Source organism: Numida meleagris, chromosome Z (genome assembly GCF_002078875.1).
Source record: "Numida meleagris isolate 19003 breed g44 Domestic line chromosome Z, NumMel1.0, whole genome shotgun sequence".
NCBI lineage: Eukaryota > Metazoa > Chordata > Aves > Galliformes > Numididae > Numida > Numida meleagris.
In genome coordinates, this window is record NC_034438.1 from 2,320,267 (window position 1) to 2,342,313 (window position 22,047).

The following is a 22,047-nucleotide window of genomic DNA, read 5'->3' on the forward strand; positions in this document are numbered from 1 at the left end:
TGGGTGTGATCGTTCTCTTTTTTTCTAATTCATTTTAATTTTGATTAACAGGATGCAACACTGAAGTGCCAAGCGTACATCCGCCAGGTGGTTCAATTTCTCAGCACCTTAGAACAGAGTGGAAAGATCACTCTTGCAGTTTTAGAACAAGAAATGTCCAAGCTGCTAGATGATGTAGTCATCTTTAATCCTCCAGGTTTGTGCTGAAGAAGTGCAAATTACTTTAGAACTGTCAAGATCCTTTATTCTAGCGCATTGTTTTTTTTTTTAACTTCTGTGACTGTATAGTTACTTCCATTACCATAATGTCTCTCTTATGGGCAGGGTGTGTACGTGTGAGATAGATGAGCTCGAAACAAAAATAGGATCATTCCCTCAACAAACTGTCAAGAGTGGTAGTACCAACAGAAGACATAGGAGTTAATAAGTAGAACTGACGAATACACGGGATTTTGAGGGGTATCTTTTCTTTGCTGTCTCATTTCTGAATCTCTTTGTTTGACACTGCCATCTATTTTTAAAAAGTAGAGATGACACTTAGAAATACACACCCTGAGTTCTGAGAGGTGGGGTTTTAAGAACAGTTGCTAAAACACTGCACGATCAGGATAACTTGCAGTATAGAGTTGGGAAATTACATTGGTGTGTGCTGATGGCATGATGTGTCTGTATCCACAGCATTTATATTGATCTCAGTTTTTAGTGCAAGTGCCACTCTGACCTTTCTTTGTCAAAAACAGATCACATCAGCTGTCTCACCGTGTTACACCAAAATACTTGTCACGAGTCGTGTCTCTTGCTGTCTGTGACCTACACACAGTGGTGCTAGCAAAAGTGGACAGAAACTATCCAAAGATTTGTGACACTGACAGCCGCTTCTCAGTGTTCCTATTGTACGTGGGGGAAGCTCTCTAGGACAGCCCCATTGTCAGAGAACTTTTGTGATGTGCAGTAAAACGAAGGTTTCCCTGTCACTGTTGACACTCCTCATAGCTGAGAAATTTTGGAGGCAGGAGCCCAGGCATAAGAGGAGCAGCTCTGTTTCATGAACTGCTGTGCAAGTTTGTGTGTGTTATGGGGCTGAAGGAGGGCGTGCTCCCTTGACGTTGCTCACCAAGCTCAGCCAAGCTGTGAGGCGCAGTAGGATCAGTGATGAAGCTGGCAGGAAAACCGTGATATGTAGCAGATCTAACATCTGTATTAGCTTGGAGGGGCAGGGGATGGTTTCAGGATCAGTGTCCCCAGGCAGCACAACTTGCTGACTGCAGCTGAAAAGAGGAAAGCTGGGCTTCTTGCAAGGACAGCGTCCAAAGGGATCTGTTGTTCAGTGTCTGCAGTCTGTGAAGTAGGGCACGGCTGTAAAACTGGTTGTGACCATAGGCAAGTCAGGTAACCTGCTGGCATAATTGTTTTCTGTCAGTCTGTGGGAAGAGATATTTACCGTAGTGGAGAGCTGTGCAGTGATAGGTGTCTTGAGGTTGTTTTTTTTTTTTTTTCCTTCAGTCTTTTCTTATTAGGTTGATGCAGACTGAATGGCTTGGTTTGAAATGAATCTCTGGAGGCCTGCAGTCCACTTTCCCCCTCAAAACAGGGCAGGACCCAAAGTCGAGTCATGTTCTTCAGGGCCTTGTCCTGTCAACTTCTAACTGTCTGCCGGTCTGGAGGCCTCAGTCTTTTGGGGCAGTGCTTTTCCAGTGATTAATCCCTGTTTGTGCATAAGTCTTGTCCATATTGAGTCAAAACATTTCCTTACTAAAATGCCTGATGTTGATTGAAAATCGTCCTTTGTGAAAAAAGACACCATTGTTTAAAAAGTATAGTTTATTCTACTGTTAGATTCTTTACGTGCTCAGAGCAGGAAAGATCTGTAGTTGCAGGGTACTGCTACAAGTGTCCTGTGATAACAAGTTCAGGCAATGGCAAGAGATGGTTTCAGAAAAAAAATTTCTGAGGTTGAGTGTAGCGATTAACACGAAATCTAGAATCCTGGAAGATGCACGAAGGGCCTGCAGTATTTCAGGGCTCATCATACTTTGAATTGAACAATCTAAAATCCCAGTTGTTTCTTCCTCGTCTGTGCTTTAGAGTGTGTTTTAATACGCAAGCTTTCTTGGAGATGATAAACGTGCTTTACCATCCCATTTATTTTCACTGTAGACTTGGTGAAAGACTAAACGAATGATTTGCTCTGATATACTCTGGTATACACACTTATCAACTGTTTCAGTTTAATAAATTAGGAGCTGCCTTATCAAGGGGAGGGACTGCAAGGAATAAGTGTCTTTTTGTGGCTTCACAGCTACAAACAAGGAAATGAGTTTAATGAGCAAGAGTCTTTTCCCTGTATCTACAGAAGGTGTTCAGTGATGACGCCAAGTGCAGGTTCTTTAGTTCCTCGTATCTGTTTGCTGCAATAATTCTGGAATTTCTGTCTTCCAGATATGGATCTGCAGACACGTCACATGGCCCTCAGCAGTCTCTTTACAGAAACACTGATGATGCTGAACAATTCCAGTGTCACAACAGCTGAATCGCTACGGGGGAGCTTACGAAAGTGGATTGACAGTAAAGTGCACGGACTGCTAGCAATGCCCCTTCTGACAGCAGCGTGTCAGAGCCTGGCCTCTGTGCGACACATGGCAGAGACGACAGAAGCCTGTATCACCTCTTACTTCAATAAAGGCAGGAGCATGTCTTGTTCTGCTGCTTATATCGAAAATGTTGATGGGTCTTTGGGTGCTCTTTAAACGTGGGTCACCTGGAATCCTAATCGCTCAGTGCTGCCTCGTACTGGAACTGCATTTTAGCCTGATTTTCATAATCAAACCTCTGTTCTTTCTAGTTGTGACATTTTTAATATTCTGTCATTAGATCTCAGTGCACGTAACAGAAATATTTAAAATTCCATGGCTAAAATTTTAGAATTTAATCCTGACTTAATCCTGGGAAAATATTTCTGCTGTGGTCAGGGAGGTGCCCTGTGAGAGCAGAGTTCATGTCCTCAGAGCTGTATGACAAACAGATCACCTAGAAAACAGCTGAAACAGCTTGAGTTCTGTAATTTAAAGGAACACGGTGAGGTGGCTTCAGTTTGTAGGTTTTACCAGCTGCTCCTTACTTCCGTGTTTCTGTCTTTATAGACCTTCCTCACCATCAGGAATTAGGCTGGGGCCCTATACTTGCCTCCCTCCAGGTTCCTGAGCTAACCATGGAAGAATTCCTGCAGGAGTGTTTGTCCTTAGGAAGCTACTTGACCCTGTACGTCTACCTACTGCAGTGCCTAAATACTGACCAAACTCTTGCCAATGAAATGAAAATCCTGATCACCATCAGCAAGTGGCTGGAGCAAGTGTATCCAAGGTATGGAGTGCAGGGCTTCTGTCTGTATGCTTTTAAGTAAGGTTGTGGTTGTATAGTCAGTATAATCAATCAGGCTGCTGACTGAAATGGCCAGTCCTTCCATATGTGCTATTAGTCCTGCTCATCCCGTGGTGCTATCGCTTTTACATTTTGTGGTGGAACAGAAGGAGTTGTACATGAACATTTCTTGTTTGGTTTTGCTTGGTTTCCAGTTGGAGAAGCCTGATTTCACTGGCAGCCTGGATTTTTGCTCAGTTCAAATTATTTTGAGCAAATCCTACATCACTGTGAGTTCCACTTTCCTGGATGTCCACTAGGTGGGATGAATCATATGTTAAATATTCAGTTGAACACTCAGAGCTAGGTGTTCAGAGCTGCTTGGTGTGGAATATCAACAGCTCTGAACCAAATCTGAACCCTGTGAAATTCGTGTTGCTGTAAGAGAACTTAATAGATGATTGGGTTCAGGTGAGAAAGAATGGATGCCTTGTATTAGCTTTGGATTTAAAGCAATGGTACTTTGTATTTAACGCATGTAACAACGGTCTTTACTATTTCTGCTGAAATTCCCAGAATTTAGCAAACGTAATGAGTATTTTTTTTAATATTAACGTTGATAATACTTATATTATTGTGAAAGAACGTAGTGGGGAAAACGCACATTCCCTCTGTTTCTTGAAATTCAAAGGATACTTGGACTCTTGTAGGTACCACATAGTTGCACTACTTTTACTGCTGAAGAGGAAAGAAGACAGCAAAGCCAGTTTGTGATGCAAATTAAAACTTGTTCTTAGCATCAAAGCTGAGGGTGTCTGGGGGGGGAAGTGACGGCGGAGTAGTTTGATGATAGTCTGATGCAGAAAACTCGTGCCTGTGCTGTGTGTGGAAACTCTGAGCTTGTTAACTTAAACTGCAGCTTCAGTCTGTGTGGGGAAGGATTAAAAATACCACAGGGGAAACTTGACTTTGTGCTTTGCTCAACAAAAGCCTTCAGCGTTTCCTTTTTGAGAGGAGTCTAAATTGTTGTGTAAGCAACAGCTAGTGCTTCCGAAGGTTTTGGCTTTTTCTTTTAACTTATATTTTGCTGGTAAGTAAAGGAAAGAAAGACTAGAAGCTTCCGTAAAAAATTTTTAGGCAGATTTAAATCCATTTCTGGCTGCAATATCATTATTTTTAGATTTGAAGCCTAAAAGGAAGCATTCTTCGTTGTTCTCTTGCAAGCAATGAAAACCTGCTAGCTGATATTGGCATGAAGTTTGTAACAATAGCAGTTACATCAGTGTAACTGGGATAATATAGCTATACTGGCTCAATATGTTAAGATTAGCAGTCCTTAATTTACCATCTGAATTCTCCACGGTCCTAATAGGGAGAGACAAACTTCTTAACCAACGTTCCTGCTCTTTTTTGTAATCTGTGTTTTATTTTTTTAAATCTTGCTTACAGCTCAGCAAAGGAAGAGGCAAAGCTGTTCCTTTGGTGGCATAAAGCTATGCAGTTATCCTTAATTCAGATGGAGCAAGATGATGCTATTCTGATGGAATCTGTCATTCGGACACTGCTGTCCATCCAGGGCAGGCAGAGTCAGCTGGCTGAGGAGAGACTCACTTCTGGAATCCTTGGTGCTATTGGGTTTGGCAGGAGGTCTCCTTTGTCACCCAGGTAAGAATTGAAGCTGCAGTGAATTAGATAATGCATTATGATTTGTCATATTCAAACAAACAAACAAAAAGAACATAAAGAAAGCTGCAGCCTGGATCCAGACAGCACAGGGCAACGTCAAAAGATGTTCAAAAATCCAAGCTGCCCCCACATTTCTGGAGCTGCTTGGACAGAATAACTGTAGGGAGTGTTTGAATGTGGTTAAGAAGTGTGTGTGAACCTCTGTAAAGTTTGTAGTGCAAGAATAAAGAAAGTGCAGTTGTGATTCTGGCTTAATGTCCATTTCTAGCAAAGTACTGGTTGACATCACAAGAACTGTGTGTGATCACATGCTCATTGCCTTTCCTGTGTGAGCCTTGAGCTGCTGGAAAATTTTAAGAGGAATTCAAAGAAACGTGTTCTTACTTATTACTCAGGTTCTTTTCTAAAAACATGCGGAATTTGGTTGTTATTAAAATGAAGTTCAGCATGGAAAGAAGGCCAGTAAGAGATACATTAATGTTTGTGGAACACCAATTCAGCACAGTACTTCACTAAACGTAATGTTTTTAAGAACTTCTGAGATACATCCCCGTGCTGCAGTCTTAATCCTGCCCAACTCATCTTTTAGTTTGGATGATGTGGGTGTCTCAAAGTCTGTAAAATGAAGGAGTATTTCAGATATGACCTCAAGGCTGCAGCTAAGCTTGGGTCAGATGCAACCTTTCGTACGTATGGTAGCTTGTATGTATGATGTACCTGTAATACATATGTTACAATGATATTTTTTTTCTTGATGCATTACAAATGATCTTCTAAAGCTGTTAAGTACGTTCCTCAATACAAAAGATCTCTCATGGGTTAGAGCTTGTCGTTTATCTGCTGTAGAGGACTTCACAACAGATGCCACTTTCTCTCTCTGCCCTCTTTCCCCCCGCAAGGTTTCGGCTGGTTGCTCGCAGTCTGTCTGCCTTCCTCCTGGTGCAGATTCCTGCAGAGGATCAAGTCCGCCTGAAAGCAGGCTCAGAACCAAAGCTGTCACAGAAGGCTCAGCAGGTAACACGAGCCAGTCTTTGGCTTCTTGAAGTGTCCTCTTCCTGAGCTCGCTCAGCTGGTGGGATAAGACTTTTAAGAGTCATGTTTTGATCAAAATTTTGTAGGCTCTTTAGTAGATAACGATCTTCCAGTGGCATCTTTCTTACGGTGTCTCATGAGCTGGTTTTGTTGTGGGCTGAAATAGACACAGCTGACAGAATTTTTTTCCTTGTGTCTATAGGCACTGAGTGCTCTTGAATCTATGGCATCAAACAAACAATACATGGATTTTCAAGAGCAGATCTCCCAGGCTTCTCTGTTCATCAAGCATCCAGAACATTGTCTTCGAGATGGCAATAATCTTTTGGCTCTCCTTGTGAACACTCTGTACCCAGAAGTGCATTATTTGGACTGCATACGGTAGCAGCACTGAGCTCGCAAAACCATCACGCAGTGTTGATTATTCTGGTTTACATTTAAAGTTGTTCTTGCACAAGTAATTTGTACCTTAAGAGTTCCATTTTACGTAAGTCAGAAGTGTGAATGGGAACTGCACACTGGGAAATTTAACCCTCCTTGAGGTTTTCTTTTTCCTTTAAAGCTCTTAGGATATTTAGGCCTGTGGAATTGTTCAGTTTTTATCAACTGAAAGCAGCTGAATATGTTCCTGTGCAAGGTGCACATCTAAGGGGATAAATGTACAAATCATTAGACAGCAAAGCCCATTCTTGTTTCTTGTAGCATCTTACATTTTTGCTTTGTGCCTTTTTCGTTTTCCAGTGTGTCATTATCTAAGCCAGTGCAAAGTGAATGGGGGGTTGTGTACTGAACAGTTTTTGACTCTCTTGGTAGGATACCTCTAAAGCTTATGTGAGTGTGTGTGTGCAGGGAGATTTGTCCCTGCATTGGAACAGGTAGTATTTTAAATTTTGACTTTTTTGATATTCCACAGAACTCTGTAGTTTAAAGGCATGCCTACAATCTCCTCCCATGTCTGTAAATACAAAGTAAAAATTGAACTAAAGAACTTCGCTTTTTCCTACTTTCTAAGTGTTAATGAGTCTGCCTCCGTACTGGTTGGTTAATCAGAAGTGATTTCTGGCCACGTTGTTTTTAAGTCAGGTGATGTCTACAGACAGATTTTTCTGCATTCTCAGTGTCAGGAGGGAAACAGTTATGTTCTTGCTGGATAATAATCCTTAATTCTGAAAACCTGGTTGTTTAGGAATAGAGGTTTAGTAAGTGGACACCACTTAAAGTTCATTCTTTTCTTCCTAGCTGGGCATGACGTGGCAGGACTTTAGATGACACTGTGAAAAGCGATTTAGCTTGTATTAAATTAGGTAATCACTTTGTTAAAATTCTGTTACCAAACCTCGAGCCTGTAAATCTATTGTTTCAGCTGAATGATCACTGTTTTTGTTGCTTTGTCTGATGTTGCACCTTCTGTTCAGTGGAAGCAGAAAGTGAATTTCCCTGCTTGCTGGTGTAACGTTGGCCTTTCCATGCCTGATCTCTTTGAGGTGGCCCAAGGTCCTACATTCTCAATCTGTGCACCTCTATGAAGGAGGGAGCAATGAGAGCTGCTTCTTCTCTTTCTGCATTAATTGTGCCTTTGTGTTTAGAACATGTAACCGTGTTTAAGCATTTGTTCATGTCACTTGGGGATAATAGATGTTCAAGAATGAATTGTTTTGCTGTGTTGCTCTTAACTGTGATTTTGGTGCTGGAGGACAAACCACCTTTTTCTTCTCGACAAGTTCTGTCAACTGTGCCAGCTGTGTCATCAGATCACCCACATCTCCATGTGGTTTTAGGCTCACAGACAGAGCAGAGAACTATATGTATATATATGTACATCTCTCTGTATATTAACCAGATAAGTATGCAGCATGATTTCTAACAGACTCCTTTGGAAAACTGATGCCTGGAAGAATATGTTCTGCTGCTTTTTCAACCCCTGCAAAGAGTTAAAAGCACTGGTTTATTAGAGTCAATGTTATTGATCAGTTGCATAAAAATGTGAAGAATTGAGAGATATATGTATTTGACATGCACTTTTGAAAGAAGGTATTGTTTCAGCTGTTGAGTTTTTACAAATGTGTTTATAACATGCTATGTCTGGAAAAAAAAAAAAAAAACCATGCAAAATAAAAAAGAAAAAAATCGGTAGTTTGTGAGAAGTGCTGGGGTATTTTCAAATTGCTGGAAGAGACAGTATCTGGTACTGCATTTATTCCAAGTGAGGAGGAAGCAGGTAGTGTGGAGGAAAATAGATAAAAGCCATACCTTCAGTGCCTGTCCATGAGTTTCCTCACATCTAAATGATTGCAGCTCTTGTGATATGCATTTGCTGGCAGTGATCAGTGTGTGAGATGCAGGTAACATACAACAGGGCACGCTTTCTGCATAGCAGGTTGTTATGGAGCGTGACATTTGATGCTCCTGTTAGCAAGCAGGACCACAGGCTCAATGGCAGTTGAAGCAGAAGGCTTGTGCTCCTGCCCAGGGATGCTCCTTACCAGAAGTGGGATCATTAGAAGAGCTTTGGAGCAGCTGCACTGGGATGGTCACAGGAAGCATTGAATCCAATGGTAAAAACCTGAGAGTAAGCTCATGTCACTCCTTTTTCTTTTTTTGGGGGCTCTTTTTCCTCCTCTATTCCAGTCCACTGCTCCTTGCAGCCCTCTCCTGGACCTTTGTCTACCCAACCAAGGCACCAGGCTGACTTGTGCCATCTTGTTCCATAAGTGCACTCTGTTTTCTTCTTGGAGGGCATTCACACTGGGCTTGAGACATGTCTGGGAATGGTCAGTTACTTTGAAATAGTGTGAGGTGAAGTCACTAAAAGGTGGCCAGGCCTCCAAGGAACTTTTTCATGTAGCATGGAGATAGAAACTGTTCAGAAGTAATTTTTTTCTTTTTTAAGGGCAAGAAAGTTTTTTTTTGTTTGTTTGTCTTCCCTGCCTGGGGGGAAGAGGTGGATGGACAGCATGGGTGTCTTGATTTCCAGTTCCCATCATAATCTCACTTTCTGCAATTTCTTTCATGGGATGTCTTTTCCAAAAACACCTGTATCGAGAAGCCATTTTTCACCAGGACAAACTGCAACACAAGATGGACCAACTACAGCCTGCAAATGTGTTACAGAACTGTGTGCTTGTGTGCTTATGTACAAACACAAACGGAGCTGATGGAGTTTGGTTTATTGGAACATTTTCACTGCATGTTTGATGCAGAGCATCAGAGCTCTGTGTGTGCAGGTGGGCTTGTGTACCAGGTAGCATGAGCAGGAGCTGCAGCAGAGTGACAGCACAAAGCTCCCATTGAATGTCATGCTTTCAGCTCTACCAACTTACTGAAAACCTCTTTTCCTTCTTGCTTGGACTCCTCTTTTGAAAGTTAGGTTTTAGCTCATTCCCTAATTTCCAGAGTTTAATAACAACAATAATAAAAACCTGCAGAAGTTCCAGTAGTGTTTTCCTTTGCATCTGGGATTTGAAACATTAGAACTGTTCCCTTGCTGGCTCTGGGGAGCTGCCGTGTGATGAAAACTGATTTTTGAAGGAACATTTGAAACATGCCGAAGCAAAAAAAGAAAAATAAAGCAAGAAAATAAATAGTAGACTGTTATCTGTTTGCCAAACACTATCTGACACAGGTTAGAAACATACAGGCTGATCAGAACTGGCATCTCACATAGATTTTCTTCTGCTCTTCCAGCTCCACCGCTCTTCATTTTCTCTGTTCTTTCTTCTATCCGTTTTTCCTTTAAAGCCTTCTTTTAATATTAAGTCTCAACAGAGATGGAAAACATGCACCTACAAGTCTTGCTTGACCTGTGCATCGGTCAACAACAGTCTTACATTCAGTGGGAAGAGGCACCCTAAGACGATCCAGCTTTATACAGAGTGGACAGGGGTTCAGACCATGCAAGCGGGTGCGGGTGGGACAGCCCAGGTCCTCAGCTGCATCTTGCTGCAGGTTGTTCTGTTGGCAGGCTGTGGCTGCCACCACATCTGCGGTCAAAGTTCTCGTAGGTGGAGTCTTGTGGCTGTGGCCTGGTGGTGGAAGAAGGGAATAAGGTGAGGCATTAGATTTTTCCAAGTGGCTTCAGCTAACTGTTGGGTGTCCCTGCAGTACGGGTCCTCCCTTGTGCAGCAGATGGTTTTTAGTGTCTGATTTGCGACCAAAGTTTTACATTAGCATCTAGCATGAACCTGTGCATCCTTTACATCAGCTGCTATTATGGTTTCTGCTGCTTTAGAGCCTGAGATTATTGTGACAAGCCTCTCCTGCACTGTTTTTTAAGCTTTCATCTATGTATTTACAAATACAATCGAAGGTGCAGTATTGTTTAGATACTAAATCAGCAACACCACGCTTCTGCTAATAATTATTACAAATTTAACTCTAGGATTAAATTCCCTGATGCCTCTTGCTGCACACATCCTGCTGAGATGGATGCATTTCTAGGGTAAGGTGAGGGAAGGAGATATCACAGATAACTTGGGCTGGAAGGAAGCAAATCTAAGCATGTACTGGCCTCAGATACAGTTTCTGTCTATTTAGCCTAACAGTTGTCTTATATTTTTACCCATCTGTCACCAGTTTGGTCCCCACAGCTGTCAGGAGCCTCCAGGAGCAGAGTTGCTTTAAGTATTGGGAGATGCTAGTGGTACTGTGGGAGGGTGGTATGGATTCTAGCCAGGCAGAGGTTTGGGCCCTGCCACACCTGAGCTGGCTCTGATGTGTACTGTTTGGTATCCCTGTACCTTGTTTGACGCTTGGCAGAACACATCAGCTCTGGCATAGGCCCTCCTTCTGCCCCATCAGAAACTGGAGTTCTTTTGCTGGTTTAATGTGGCATCCTAACACTCTCCAGGCCTGTGGGCCACCTAAACTTCTGGTCATCCCCTGCTTCTGCAACATCCATGTGCCACGGTCTCTGCAAGTTCCTTGTCCTTGGGTCTGTTCCCAGTTGCCCCCCAAGCTTTGGTTCCTTACATCAGCCCAACCCTGTCCTCATCCCAGGAGCCTGCTATGGGCCAGAAGCGGTAGCCAGGACTGAGGACAAATTGTACTTCTCTCCTTGGCCATCTCCACCCTCCTGCTTGATAACATGAGTAGAAGGTGGGATACTCTTACCGGGCCATGCTGGATGGAGTGGAGGAGGGACCTGTTAAATGAGAGTGGATACATGAGTTAGCAAGGTGAGCTAGAACATGCACTAGAGGATAACTGGTACTCTGGTGAATAGTTTGCTCCTGCCAGGGTAGGAATCAGGCACCGGAGCATGAGGACAGAAGTATTTCTGGCTGATTTAACAAATTCTGCAGCTGGAGGCTTTGGCGAGTTGTTGACATCAACCTGTCTCTGTGGACATGTTGCAGTGATGTGACATCTCTGTGGCCTGAGCCATGGAGACCCGTGCACAGCAGGGATACTGGCCTGAATGGGTGTAAAATGGGATTACACTGCTGGCTGGGAAGCATGCAGATGGAGGTGCTCTGGGGAGCAAGAAGGATGCTGACTCCGGGAGAGTAAGCTGCTGTGAGATGCAGTGGAGGTAAATCCTGCCCGTGGGCAGGGAAGAGGTAGTAATTAGTCTGTTTAATAAAAATAAAATCTGGTTGTGTAGGCAGCAGGTTCCCTGCTAATTGCACACCTGTTGATTTATTAACCTTTTTCAATGGGCACAGGGAAACTCCTGCTTGCTTTGTTTCAAGATCCCATCCTGAATGACACCTGAATGACCAGCCAGCCAGGAGGTCCCTCTTATTTGTTCTTAATTTTCCATTATGCACATCATTTTCCTAGGGTGGAAACGAAGATAATAACAACGAGACTTCCCCCTCCCCCATTTGATTTTATCTGCTGCATCACATCGTGGGTTACCAGTCTGATGGAAGAAATGGAAATACGTACCCCTGGGGAACACGGTCAAGCCCAGTATCACCAGCAAAACAAGGACTTTAATTCCCAGCGGCACAAAAATTAGGATCAGGAAAAAGGAGCTGTTGGACGCCTTGAATTTATAGAAGTAGACCGTCCCCTCCGCTCTCCCGTGGCTGTTGACAGCCGTGCACGTGTATTTGCCGTCATGCGTCAGGTACTGGAGCTCCTTGGTGACGCGGTGGTTCATGTTTGTGACCGAGGTGAGGTTGCTGGAGTGGGGGCTGGTCCACGTCAGGGCGGGCGCTGGCTCCCCCTCGGCGGTGCAGCGGGCTTTGAAGGTGTGGTCCCCGTTGGAGCTGACCGTGATGTTAATGATCCTGGGGGAAGCTGTGGGAATTACAGGGAGAGACGGGAAATACATCACGTTTCAGTGATGGGTTTGATGCATCGGGTCACGGGGTAGCACTGGGGTCAGATCTCCCCTTCCTCGTTTCTTCTTGGACCCTGGCCTCCAGAGCACACAAGGAGGGATCTGCTTGTGCGAAGCCTTTCCTTGGTGCCTCAGACTTGCCACATGCGGCAAACTGTTGTCAGGGACCTCGGAATAGTGGTAAAAGCCATCTAGGGGATGCACAGAGTTGAGAGGCACTGTTGAACTTGTAGCCGTTGGATTTGTCCTCTAAAGAAGCAGGGCTGACATGACAAATCTTGCCTTGCCCATCGGTTTTATTCTGGATCTGCAGACTATATCGTACACTTAATTCTTAAAGGCATTGTAAAAACCGTGAGGAACAAAATGAGCGTCCTCGTGGAGGAAAAGCAGATGCTTGGAATTGATTTCTTTCATTTGTCAGTAAAGACAGCGTGGGTCACTGTAATGCAAGAAGACTCTGATCTGTATCATAGAGCACAGAATGGTTTGAGTGGGAAAGAACCCTCAAAAGCCATCAGGTCCCACTGCCTGCAGTGCACAGGGACACACACAGCTCCATCAGTGCTTGGAGCCCATCCAGACCCCGGGTGTCTGCAGGGACGGGGCACCACCACCTCTCTGGGCAGCCTGTGCCAGTGCTTCACTGTGAGAACAAGCTGCGTTGTGTGTCTGTGTGTTTTGGTGTACAAACCGACCTCTGAAGCATTATTTAATTCCTGCGCTTTGGACTGCAGGGCTCCATTCCCAAAGCAGGGAGCAGTGGGGGCACCGGGCCTACGCAGTACCTGCGTATAGCTCCTCCCATGATCAACACAGCTTGTTGTTGCCCTGCCAGACCAGGCTCTCTGCGGGACATTTCAGATCTGCTCCACAGAGGCAGAGCCCTGACTGTTCAGCACTTCTTGGCAGTACACGAACTCATCCTCGGGCCTGGCCTGGCTGCCTGCAGTGCACAGATTCTGTGAGGCAGTTTCACTTCACAGACAAAACCATCCAACACGCAGTGTCTGTGCGCTCTTGGTTAAGGTATGAGCCTGCTCCTGAGGCCACATGGGTGTCCTTGCTCTTGCGAGATTAGTGAGGACGCCTTCTGAGAGGGGCCAAGCACTTTCCTTCACTATAAGCACAGCACAGTGGGAACCCTGAGATGGAGGACACAGGCAGAGTGCCGGAAACCCACCCCCGATTGCTCAGCTCTCTGCCATGCTGAGCTGCTCTGAAAGATGACTTTTTTTTTTTCCCCAACCAGATTATCAGCTGATAATGCCATAAATTCTGCTCTGTGAGCACTACATGAGTTTCAATGGAAGCTGATGGTCTCCTATGATTATAAGGCCCAAATTTTGGCTCCTGTGTAGCTCGTCTGTCTGCATTTCATAGAATCATAGAATGGTTGGGTTGAAAGGGACCCTACAGCCCATCCAGTTCCAACCCCTACCATGGGCTGGGTGCCCCCCACCAGCTCAGACTGCCTGGGGCCCCATCCACAGCCTTGAGCACCTCCAGGGATCAGACATCCACACTGCTCTGGGCAGAACTGCCAGGGCCTCACTGCCCTCTGAGTAAAGAATTTCTTCCTAACATCTAACCTAAATTTCTTCTCTTTTTAAAGCCATTTCTCCCTGTCCTATCACTATCAGACTTTATAAGAAGCCAGATCTCCCTCTCCTTATGAGCTCTTTTTAAGTACTGGAGGGCTGCAAGGAGGTCTCCCCAGGACCTTCTCTTCTCCAGACTGAACAAGCCCAGCTCCCTCAGCCCGTGTTTGCAGGAGAGGTGGTCCATCCTCTGAGCATCTTTATGGCCTCCTCCAGACCTGCTCCAACAACTCCGGATCCTTCTTGTGCTGGGTGCTCCAGGCCTGGATGCAGTGCTCCAGATGGGGCCTCATGAGGGCAGAGCAGAAGGGAAAAATCCCCTCTCCACCCGCTGCCACCCCTCTGTTGATGCAGCCCAGGATACTGTTGGCTTTCTAGGCTGCAAGTGCACACTGCTGTCTCATGTTCAGCTTTTTGTCGACCGTTTCCCTGGGTGTGTCCATCCAACAGCTCTCATGGTGGGTCCTAAAGACACTGAGGCCCTGGAGTGTGTCCACAGAAGGGCAGTGAAGCTTTGTGTGGTCTGGAGCACAGGTCTTGTAAGGAATGGCTGAAGGAACTGAGATGGTTCAGTATGGAGAAGAGGAGGCTCAGAGGAGTCCTTATCGTTCCCTATAGCTCCCTGAAAAGCGGTTGTAGTAAGGTGGAGGTCAGCCTCTTCAACCAGATAACAGTGATAGGATGAGGGGGAATTGCCCCAAGTTGGGCCAGGGGATGTTCAGGTTGCATATTAGGAAAAACTTTGTTGATTAGAACTGTTTTTCAGGCTGTTTGCACTTAACCCATCCTTTCCAGGGGATTTTAGGTCCATGGCATAAGCCCCTGGTGCCATGCAGGCCTGCTTGTGCTTACATCTCCTAGCACCTGCTCAGCAGCCACACTCTCCCACTTAAATCTTGATGAAGAGACCATCTCTAGCCTCACCCCAGGAGCTGCAGACCCCAGCCTGCCTCTCTGCAGCCCACACTGATCCCATGCTGCAGGGACAACAAGCAGGACTTGTCTGATCTCATCTGGGCAACCACAACCCAGATGTTTCTTTATCTCCTGCAGAGTTTAGTTCCTGTTCCCTTTCTTGCAGTGTGCACATCACTTCAGAATGGAAGCCTGCAGTGAGTATTCCCTGCCAAAATGTTACACATCTTCGTCAGGGCTGACTAGACCTGGAAAAGCCAACGTTTTGGAAGAACAAACATCTCAAATCACCTTCTGCTATCATATCATCACTTTCCACATCTCAGGGACTCTGCAGCTTCCCTTTGGGGTGGCTTTGCCTCCCTGGGCACTTGATGCTGTCTTACCAATCAAATGCAGCTTTATCCCGTTCCTGCTTTCATACTTGTCATGGACATCCCCAGAGAACTCCACGCGGCAGAAGTACCTCTCGCTGTCACTCCAGGTCAGGTTGTCAATCCTGATGGAAAGGTCCTTGTGCCGGGGGTTGCCAAAGAGTTTGTATTTGTTTTTGTAGCTGACGGCAGTCTTGCAGAGCTCACTGGCACTCTGGCTGGTGCACTTGAACACCACGGTGCCATTGTACGGCTCCTTGATCCTCCAAATGGCAGTGAGGGTCCGGTCAAAGGTTTTGTAAGGGTGTGTGAAGGTGCAGGGCAGAATAACCATCTTTCCGAGTTCACCAGTGACGTCAGATGGGACATGAATGGACCAGCTATTGCACTGCACACCTAGAAGCAACAACAGACAACAACAAACAGACAAACAGACAACAACAGACTGATTTACATGGGCTATTTAAGAGGGAAATTGGTCGTCCTTCCTGTGTCTGCCCTCTTGTTGGTCAGAAAATGGATGCCCTTTGCTGCACTAAGGATAGTTCCCTGTGCAGGGGACTTGCAGGTGGTTACTCAGCCCAGTTCCTGGGGCTGGATTTGGTGCCAGCCTGCAACAGACCTGAGGGGCCTGCCTAGCTCATGTTGAAAGAAATTTTTATGCAGGCCTTGCCCTGTCTGCAATAGCTGACCTGCAGATGTCCACCATGAAGCTGTGTAACATGGTTGTTTGCAGTTGAAAGATGTTTATGTGCTTGCAGACACACACTTCCTAATACATATATATATATATATACAAGTAATACATTCAGAGATCTGGTGGCTTCAGGCACTGAAATCCAGTAAGTGCAGCTGCTCTGTGGTTGAATTCAAGCACAAAGCAAGCAGCTCCCTGTTAGCAGAGCAGGCTGGCAACACATGGGCTCCAGCTGCCTGCATCTTCCCAGACAGGCCTTGTCCTGGCCTCACAGGAGGGGAAGTTCTGGGTTTTCCAGCCAGGATGTCACGAACGGTTGGAATTTGGCCACCGTAAATCCTTGTCATGGTAAATGGTCACAGTAAATCCAAGTCACTGCCGCCAGACCCAGTCCCATCAGTTCTGTCTGGTGATGAAAACAGCCTTCACTTGAATGAATGTTCTACAGCCTTGAAATATATCGGGAAAACTCAATGTCTCATCCATTTCCCTTCTCCAGTAACCAATAACATCAACAAACAGCGCTTGTAGGCAGCTCTTGCTATATAGATACCTATATCTATCAACTGTATTTCTATTTGCAACAGCTGCAGCGCCAGGCTGTGGCTTCAGGAATGTCTGTGGCTACATTCCTGTCTTATATAACTTACTTGATGGCTTCATTAAATCAAGAGGTTCCACCTCCACAGTTGAGAATAATTGGAGAAAAATGTAAATAATTTTGCCTCCTGTAAATAAATTGCTGAAATTGCTGTGATCCGTGGGCATTCATCTGTCAAGTTTATCAAGTAAAGGCTAAGTTTAAGATTGGTGCTTGTGTTTACGTCTGCTATCCATAATATTTGACAAATATTCCAGTGGCTGTTCAGACAGTATTAATGTTATTGTGTGTTGCACAATGGACAAAGGCCAGTGTAGGACTGGTTCTCTTCCGTTAAGTAATTTAGCTGGAATTGGTGCCAAGCCAGTATTTTAATTACTGAAGGCTGGAGGCGTGGTGCCTTATCACTCACTGTAATGATACGATTACGTTTCGCAGTCTGGGTTATCTACTGTACGAGGCTATAGGGCCATGGGAACTCCAGGAACCTCATGGGCTCTAAGCACAATGCCCCACTGGTAAAAATAAAGAAACTCTATTATATCTACTAGTTGTCAATGGAAAGGATTTGAAATCATGATAACCAGATCAAGGGCTGGAGCCCACCACAGCCATTGAACTCACTCTAGCAAACACTCTGACAGTGTATTTAACCAAATCCCATTGACTTTAATAGAACTTAAGTACATTCTTGAAGTTAACCATGGGCTAAAGTGCACAGTGGAGATGGAGTAAATTGTTTGCATTGCATAACAACTCCAAGGAACATGAAACAGTATGAAACAGGGCTTCTGATTGACGAGAAAGATGAGCTTCCTGCACAAGTTATAAAAGAAGAGGAAAAAGGAAAAAAAAAAAAAAAGTCCTGATCAGACGGAACTGTAGCAAGCTCAGAACTCACCCTTCTTGAAGATGGAAAGGACGATCAGAAGAAACAAAACGTACTCTCTCATGCTGGTTGAGGTTCTCCACTGGGGTGTATCAGCAAACCAGAACTGTCTCTGCTATGTCTGCACTGCTGATCTTGCCATCACAAAAGATTTTTCCAGGGATGGAAGAAGCTGTGGTTTTCCTCTCCTTGGAGGGAATGAGTTGTCCAGCTGAACCAGCTCTGGTTATATTAATAGTTTTGTGGTCAGTCATGTGAAAAATACAGCAGAGGCAATCAGCATGTTGCCGTTTTCCAGCTGAGGGAAAGGGTCTGAAGGCTGGGGCTGCAAGCACCCACTTGTGAGGGTGATGGGATAGAAGGGACATTCGGGGCTTCCAGGTGCTCACTGGTCTGGAGGAAGACCTTGCAATCTGCCCCAGGAGGTTGCAAGCAAGACCCACGTTCACCTCCTTTGAGGCAGTGGAGCCTGCAAGCCAGTGGTGCTTTACCACTTGCACGTGCTGTTTGTCATCACCCCTAGGTGTGAAACCCCCCGAGCAGGCACAGGGTTCGGGCTGTGGGCTCTGGCTGGTTGAGGTACCCTGCTCTGTCTGTGTTCCCACGACTCTGATGAGTCACAAATCATTCCTCTCCTCACTGCTATTCTGTGTTGGAGGTGGAACTGAGCTCCCTACCTGGAGAGCTGTGTCCAGGCCTGGGGCCCTCAGCGCAAGAAGGATGCAGAGCTGTTGGAGTGGGTCCAGGGGACAACACGGAGATGCTGAGAGGGCTGGAGCACCACTTCTGTGAAGACAGGCTGAGGGAGCTGGGCCACGGATTGGGCCTGGGCAGTGTCATCTAGTGAGGGGCACCCAGCCCACAGCAGGTGGGCTTTAAGGTCCCTTCCAACCCAATCATTCCAAGCCAGGATGCTGCTGCTGAAACAGAACTTGTGCAGCAGGTTTAGAAGGATATGCTAGATTTAAACTGGGAGCACATATTCCCCACCAGGTCTTAACCTGAGATTTGCTGCCCTCCCTTCCCACCAGAGGAAGGGGTGAGGTCTGACCGCCCCTTATCTCTGCAGGGCCCGGCTTCCCTCCTCTCCCAGGTCTTGCAGCAGGCAGCAGCGGGTGCACGGCCGCTGGAGGGCCCCCGGAGCCCAGGGAAGAGGATGCTGCTGTGAGCCCAGGGACCGCGCTCCTTCCCCGCGGCGCTCTGCTCCCGGACTCTTCCACCGCTTCGCACCCTCCCCCTGTTCCCATCTTAACTCCTTGTGCAAATGCTCGCAGAGCTGGGGCGTGGATATTTGTCCTGGACAAATATCTGGTAAATCAATGTACAATGGTGAATCCCTCGGTTTTTATCTCCCTCGGTTTTCGTCTTCTCTCTTACCCTTTTCAGCAGGCAAATTTCACTGAGTTCTGTCATTCTCATGGTCTTTGTTTATTAAAACCTCTGACAATGCAACGTGTGCAAGCAAGAAACCATCTCTACTATCCAGTGTCACATTTCCACTTAGCCAAGGGGTGTGTTTATAAATGTTTATAAAAATCTAAAGGGAGGTGGGAGGCAAATGGATGAAGCCAGGCTTTTCTGAATGGTGTGTAGCAACAGGACAAGAAGCAGTGGCCTAAAACTTGAACATAGGAAGTTCCATAATGGCACGCAGAAAACTTCTTTATGGTTAGGGTGACGGAGCACTGGAACAGGCTGCCCAGAGAGGTTGTGGAGTCTCCTTCTATGGAGATATTCAAGACTTGGCTGGACGCTGACCTGTGTGACCTATTGTAGGCTACCTGCTTTAGCAGGGGGTTGGACTCGATGATCTCTTGAGGACTCTCCCAACCCCTGTGATTCTGTGATTCTGTGCAGATTTGGTAAACAGGCAAGCAGGAGAAAGACCTTTGTTACAAAGACAGTTCTACAAACAGTAGTTTTTGCTCTCAGGCTGTGATTTAGACTTTCTGATAGGCACTGGATCACAGCAAAGTTGCCAGATGGAAGTAAAATGGAAGCCAGTTTCTTGTTCTTCACTCCTGTTAAACACTTGTTTGGACAGATTCACGAGGAGCAAAGGAGCTCGACTCAGTTTTCTCCTTGTGAGGTATCAGTGGGGCTGTTTACCAAGTTTCAGGAAAATTCACTGCGAGTGATTCTACTTACAAATGCATCTTTTTATTTAAAAGCCATGATGTATGTAAAGCCACCTTGATTTTCAAGGCACAGTTGAGGTTGGGTATGAAGAAATGAACCGAGTCTTCTTCTGTTGATGTCGTATGTTTCAAAATCTGTTATCTATGACTTTTTCTTCCAGTCACAGAACTGATGCTTAAGTAGCATCTAAGAAAGTTGCTTCTGGTCTAGCACCAAAACCAGTGTACCTTCCACATTCATAGAATCACAGTATCATTAAGGTTGGAATTACTTCCAAGATTCCCAAGCCCAATCCCAACCCATCCATGAACATCCCCAGGGAAGAAGACTCCACCACGTCTCTGGGCACCCTGTGCCAGTGCCCAAACACTCTTCGTGAGAAGCTTTTCCTAATATACGACCAATCAAGTACAGTTTGTCTTTTTCATGTTTTTTTTTTTTTTTTTTAAGAGCTATAGATAACGTCAGCAATAGTTACACTACTTTATTAACAACTTCCCTCAGTGCTTGTACAGAAGAAATGATCACTGATCTGGTCCCAGAGACCAGATGGGCCCTCCATTCTGTGGATAGTCCTCGCACCACTCAAGGGCCAAACTGGAACCATTTGTTCCCCCTCCCTCCCTTTGAGTCTTAATTCCATTTTCAATGTTATCTACTTTGATTACTCCAACAGCATCTACAAGTCCTGCCCCTATTCCTTCAAGTGTGTCAATCTGCATACATTCTTATGATTTGTCAGATCTTGTACCCTTCCCTGAAGGTATTGGGCCTATGAAGTAGCTGGGAGGTGAAAATGGAGACCCAGAGAAATTTTCCTTCCTTCTGGTTTCTACTGGCAGAGTCATGAAAAAACTTGGCCATGCTGAGCTTCTTGGAGCCGCTATGGGCTGTGGTTCTCTGCCATGCATCTCTTTGGTCCTCAAACCAACAGCTAAGTTGAGTTTAGAGCAAGGGTTGAGTACAGAGCAAGGAAAGTGCAAGGGGAGGGAGGGACGGAGGGCGTCATGCCAGGAACTGTTCCTGCAGGTGACACTGATCCTGCTTCTTGGCACCAAGTGAACATGTAGAACATGGTCATCACTACGTCAAGCTCCCACTGATCCAATTTGAAAGTCTTGCAGGTTCACTCTCTTGCCTGTGGTGTTTGCTTAGTCCATTACAAATGCTCCTGACCTGAGAAATTCTCTTGCTTGCCATATCGTCACTGCTACGTCTTGGGCTGTTCCATCACCGAAGCTGTGGCTGTGAATTGATGAGCAGCTGTGGGCTGCTGGCAAGCCCCTGTCTCCTCTGCTAAATGTCACCTGACAGAAAGTCAGGTGTGTATTTGGGTACTTCTCAACTAGTAGGCAATTGCTGTAGGAAAAACAGCTTGTATGTGAATATAGGCAGAACATCACGGATGGAAGGAGAGATAGGAAACATCTCACTGTTAAGATGTCTACTGACTTCTACACAGTCACATATTGAGATGAAGAACAGCTCTCATCTCCCAGACCAATGTGTTTCTTTCCCCTCTGCTGGCTGTTCAAAGCTCCATGCTATGAGCAGCAGGAACTGGGCTTGGAATGCACATATTCAGGCAGAGACATGGTTTATTCAACCTTGCCTGTAAAAATAGGACAAACTATATAAAAGAATGAGCCTGTGGCGATGAGAACACTAATGCCCACCTTCTCCAAGCAGCACTAGAGCTCAGGATAATGCAAGCTTTTATTATAGACCTGCAGATTTTAAAGTGGGATTGCCTCATCTCAGCACTGGCCCTAAGCTTACCTAGCAGCGTAGGTACACCTGATTTAAATACTGCTTTGCCCTAAAATGCCTGATTGTGACCTTTCAGAATGACAACCTAAGAAGCTTTTGACTCACAAAGCTGTGTATCTGCTTAAAGATAGAAACATAAAGTTGATTGCATCCAGTGCTCCTCTGACTTAACGTGGGCTTCCCAACAACTGACTGTCCTCCCCTACCCTAGACATGCTCTCGAATAAAAATGCCAAATGATGAGTGTTGTTTTGTAAGATAGAGCTCTCATTTAGGTGCCTCCATCATAAAGGGCTTGGCTGGAGCCTTAGTCATGCATGTGGAGTTTGGGCCTGCCCAGGATTCGTTTCCCTGCTCTGGTCAGTATGGAAGGCCTGTCATCTGCGTGATGCTTAATTAATGTGAGCAAGAGGGTGAGACAGCTGGCAAAATAAAGACACTAAACCTGTCTTTGAACCAGAACTGAGTGATGTGCACGATTCAAGGCACTTGAATTGCCACCACAAATGAAGTCCCAGACCCTCCTTCTTATGGGGCTGTGGAGGTTCTCTGTGTTGTCTATCCTTGTTGAATGAGCACAGCTGGTGACCTAAGAGATTTACGCACTTGGGCACCATCTGCAGCTTCACATTGGCAGAGGTGCTCTGAATGCTCCTCAGCTCACTCACTGCTTGGTCAACCAGAGGTTCTGCATCCT

At 45.5% G+C, this 22,047-nt stretch overlaps 2 protein-coding genes across 2 annotated transcripts in view; one reads left to right on the top strand and one right to left on the bottom strand.

The window, feature by feature from the left end:
• The window catches only part of EPG5 (ectopic P-granules autophagy protein 5 homolog), a 51,064-nt gene extending 44,004 nt beyond the window's left edge, over positions 1-7,060 (top strand). Inside the window, exons 39-44 of the mRNA XM_021380242.1 lie at positions 52-196; positions 2,440-2,682; positions 3,141-3,360; positions 4,807-5,022; positions 5,943-6,057; positions 6,278-7,060. Of these exons, the coding sequence (XP_021235917.1) occupies positions 52-196; positions 2,440-2,682; positions 3,141-3,360; positions 4,807-5,022; positions 5,943-6,057; positions 6,278-6,460 (1,122 nt within the window). The 3' untranslated portion in view covers positions 6,461-7,060. The remainder of the gene's footprint in view (positions 1-51; positions 197-2,439; positions 2,683-3,140; positions 3,361-4,806; positions 5,023-5,942; positions 6,058-6,277) is intronic.
• On the bottom strand, positions 8,007-17,840 carry SIGLEC15 (sialic acid binding Ig like lectin 15). The gene is made up of 5 exons (XM_021380243.1): positions 17,454-17,840; positions 15,267-15,650; positions 11,965-12,321; positions 11,185-11,215; positions 8,007-10,097 (listed from the first exon to the last, which is right to left on the bottom strand). Exons 1-5 carry the CDS (start codon positions 17,503-17,505, stop codon positions 10,001-10,003), a joined length of 921 nt encoding a protein of 306 aa, XP_021235918.1. The 5' UTR covers positions 17,506-17,840; the 3' UTR covers positions 8,007-10,000.

Excerpts from the sequence above, each read along its gene's own strand:
- SIGLEC15 (XM_021380243.1), bottom strand. The coding sequence starts at position 17,505 with ATGAGAGAGTACGTTTTGTTTCTTCTGATCGTCCTTTCCATCTTCAAG. Across the intron at positions 15,651-17,453 it reads CCTTTCCATCTTCAAGAAGG|GTGTGCAGTGCAATAGCTGG; the intron begins GTGAGTTCTGAG and ends TGTTGCTTCTAG. Across the intron at positions 11,216-11,964 it reads CTTGACCGTGTTCCCCAGGG|GTCCCTCCTCCACTCCATCC; the intron begins GTACGTATTTCC and ends CTCATTTAACAG.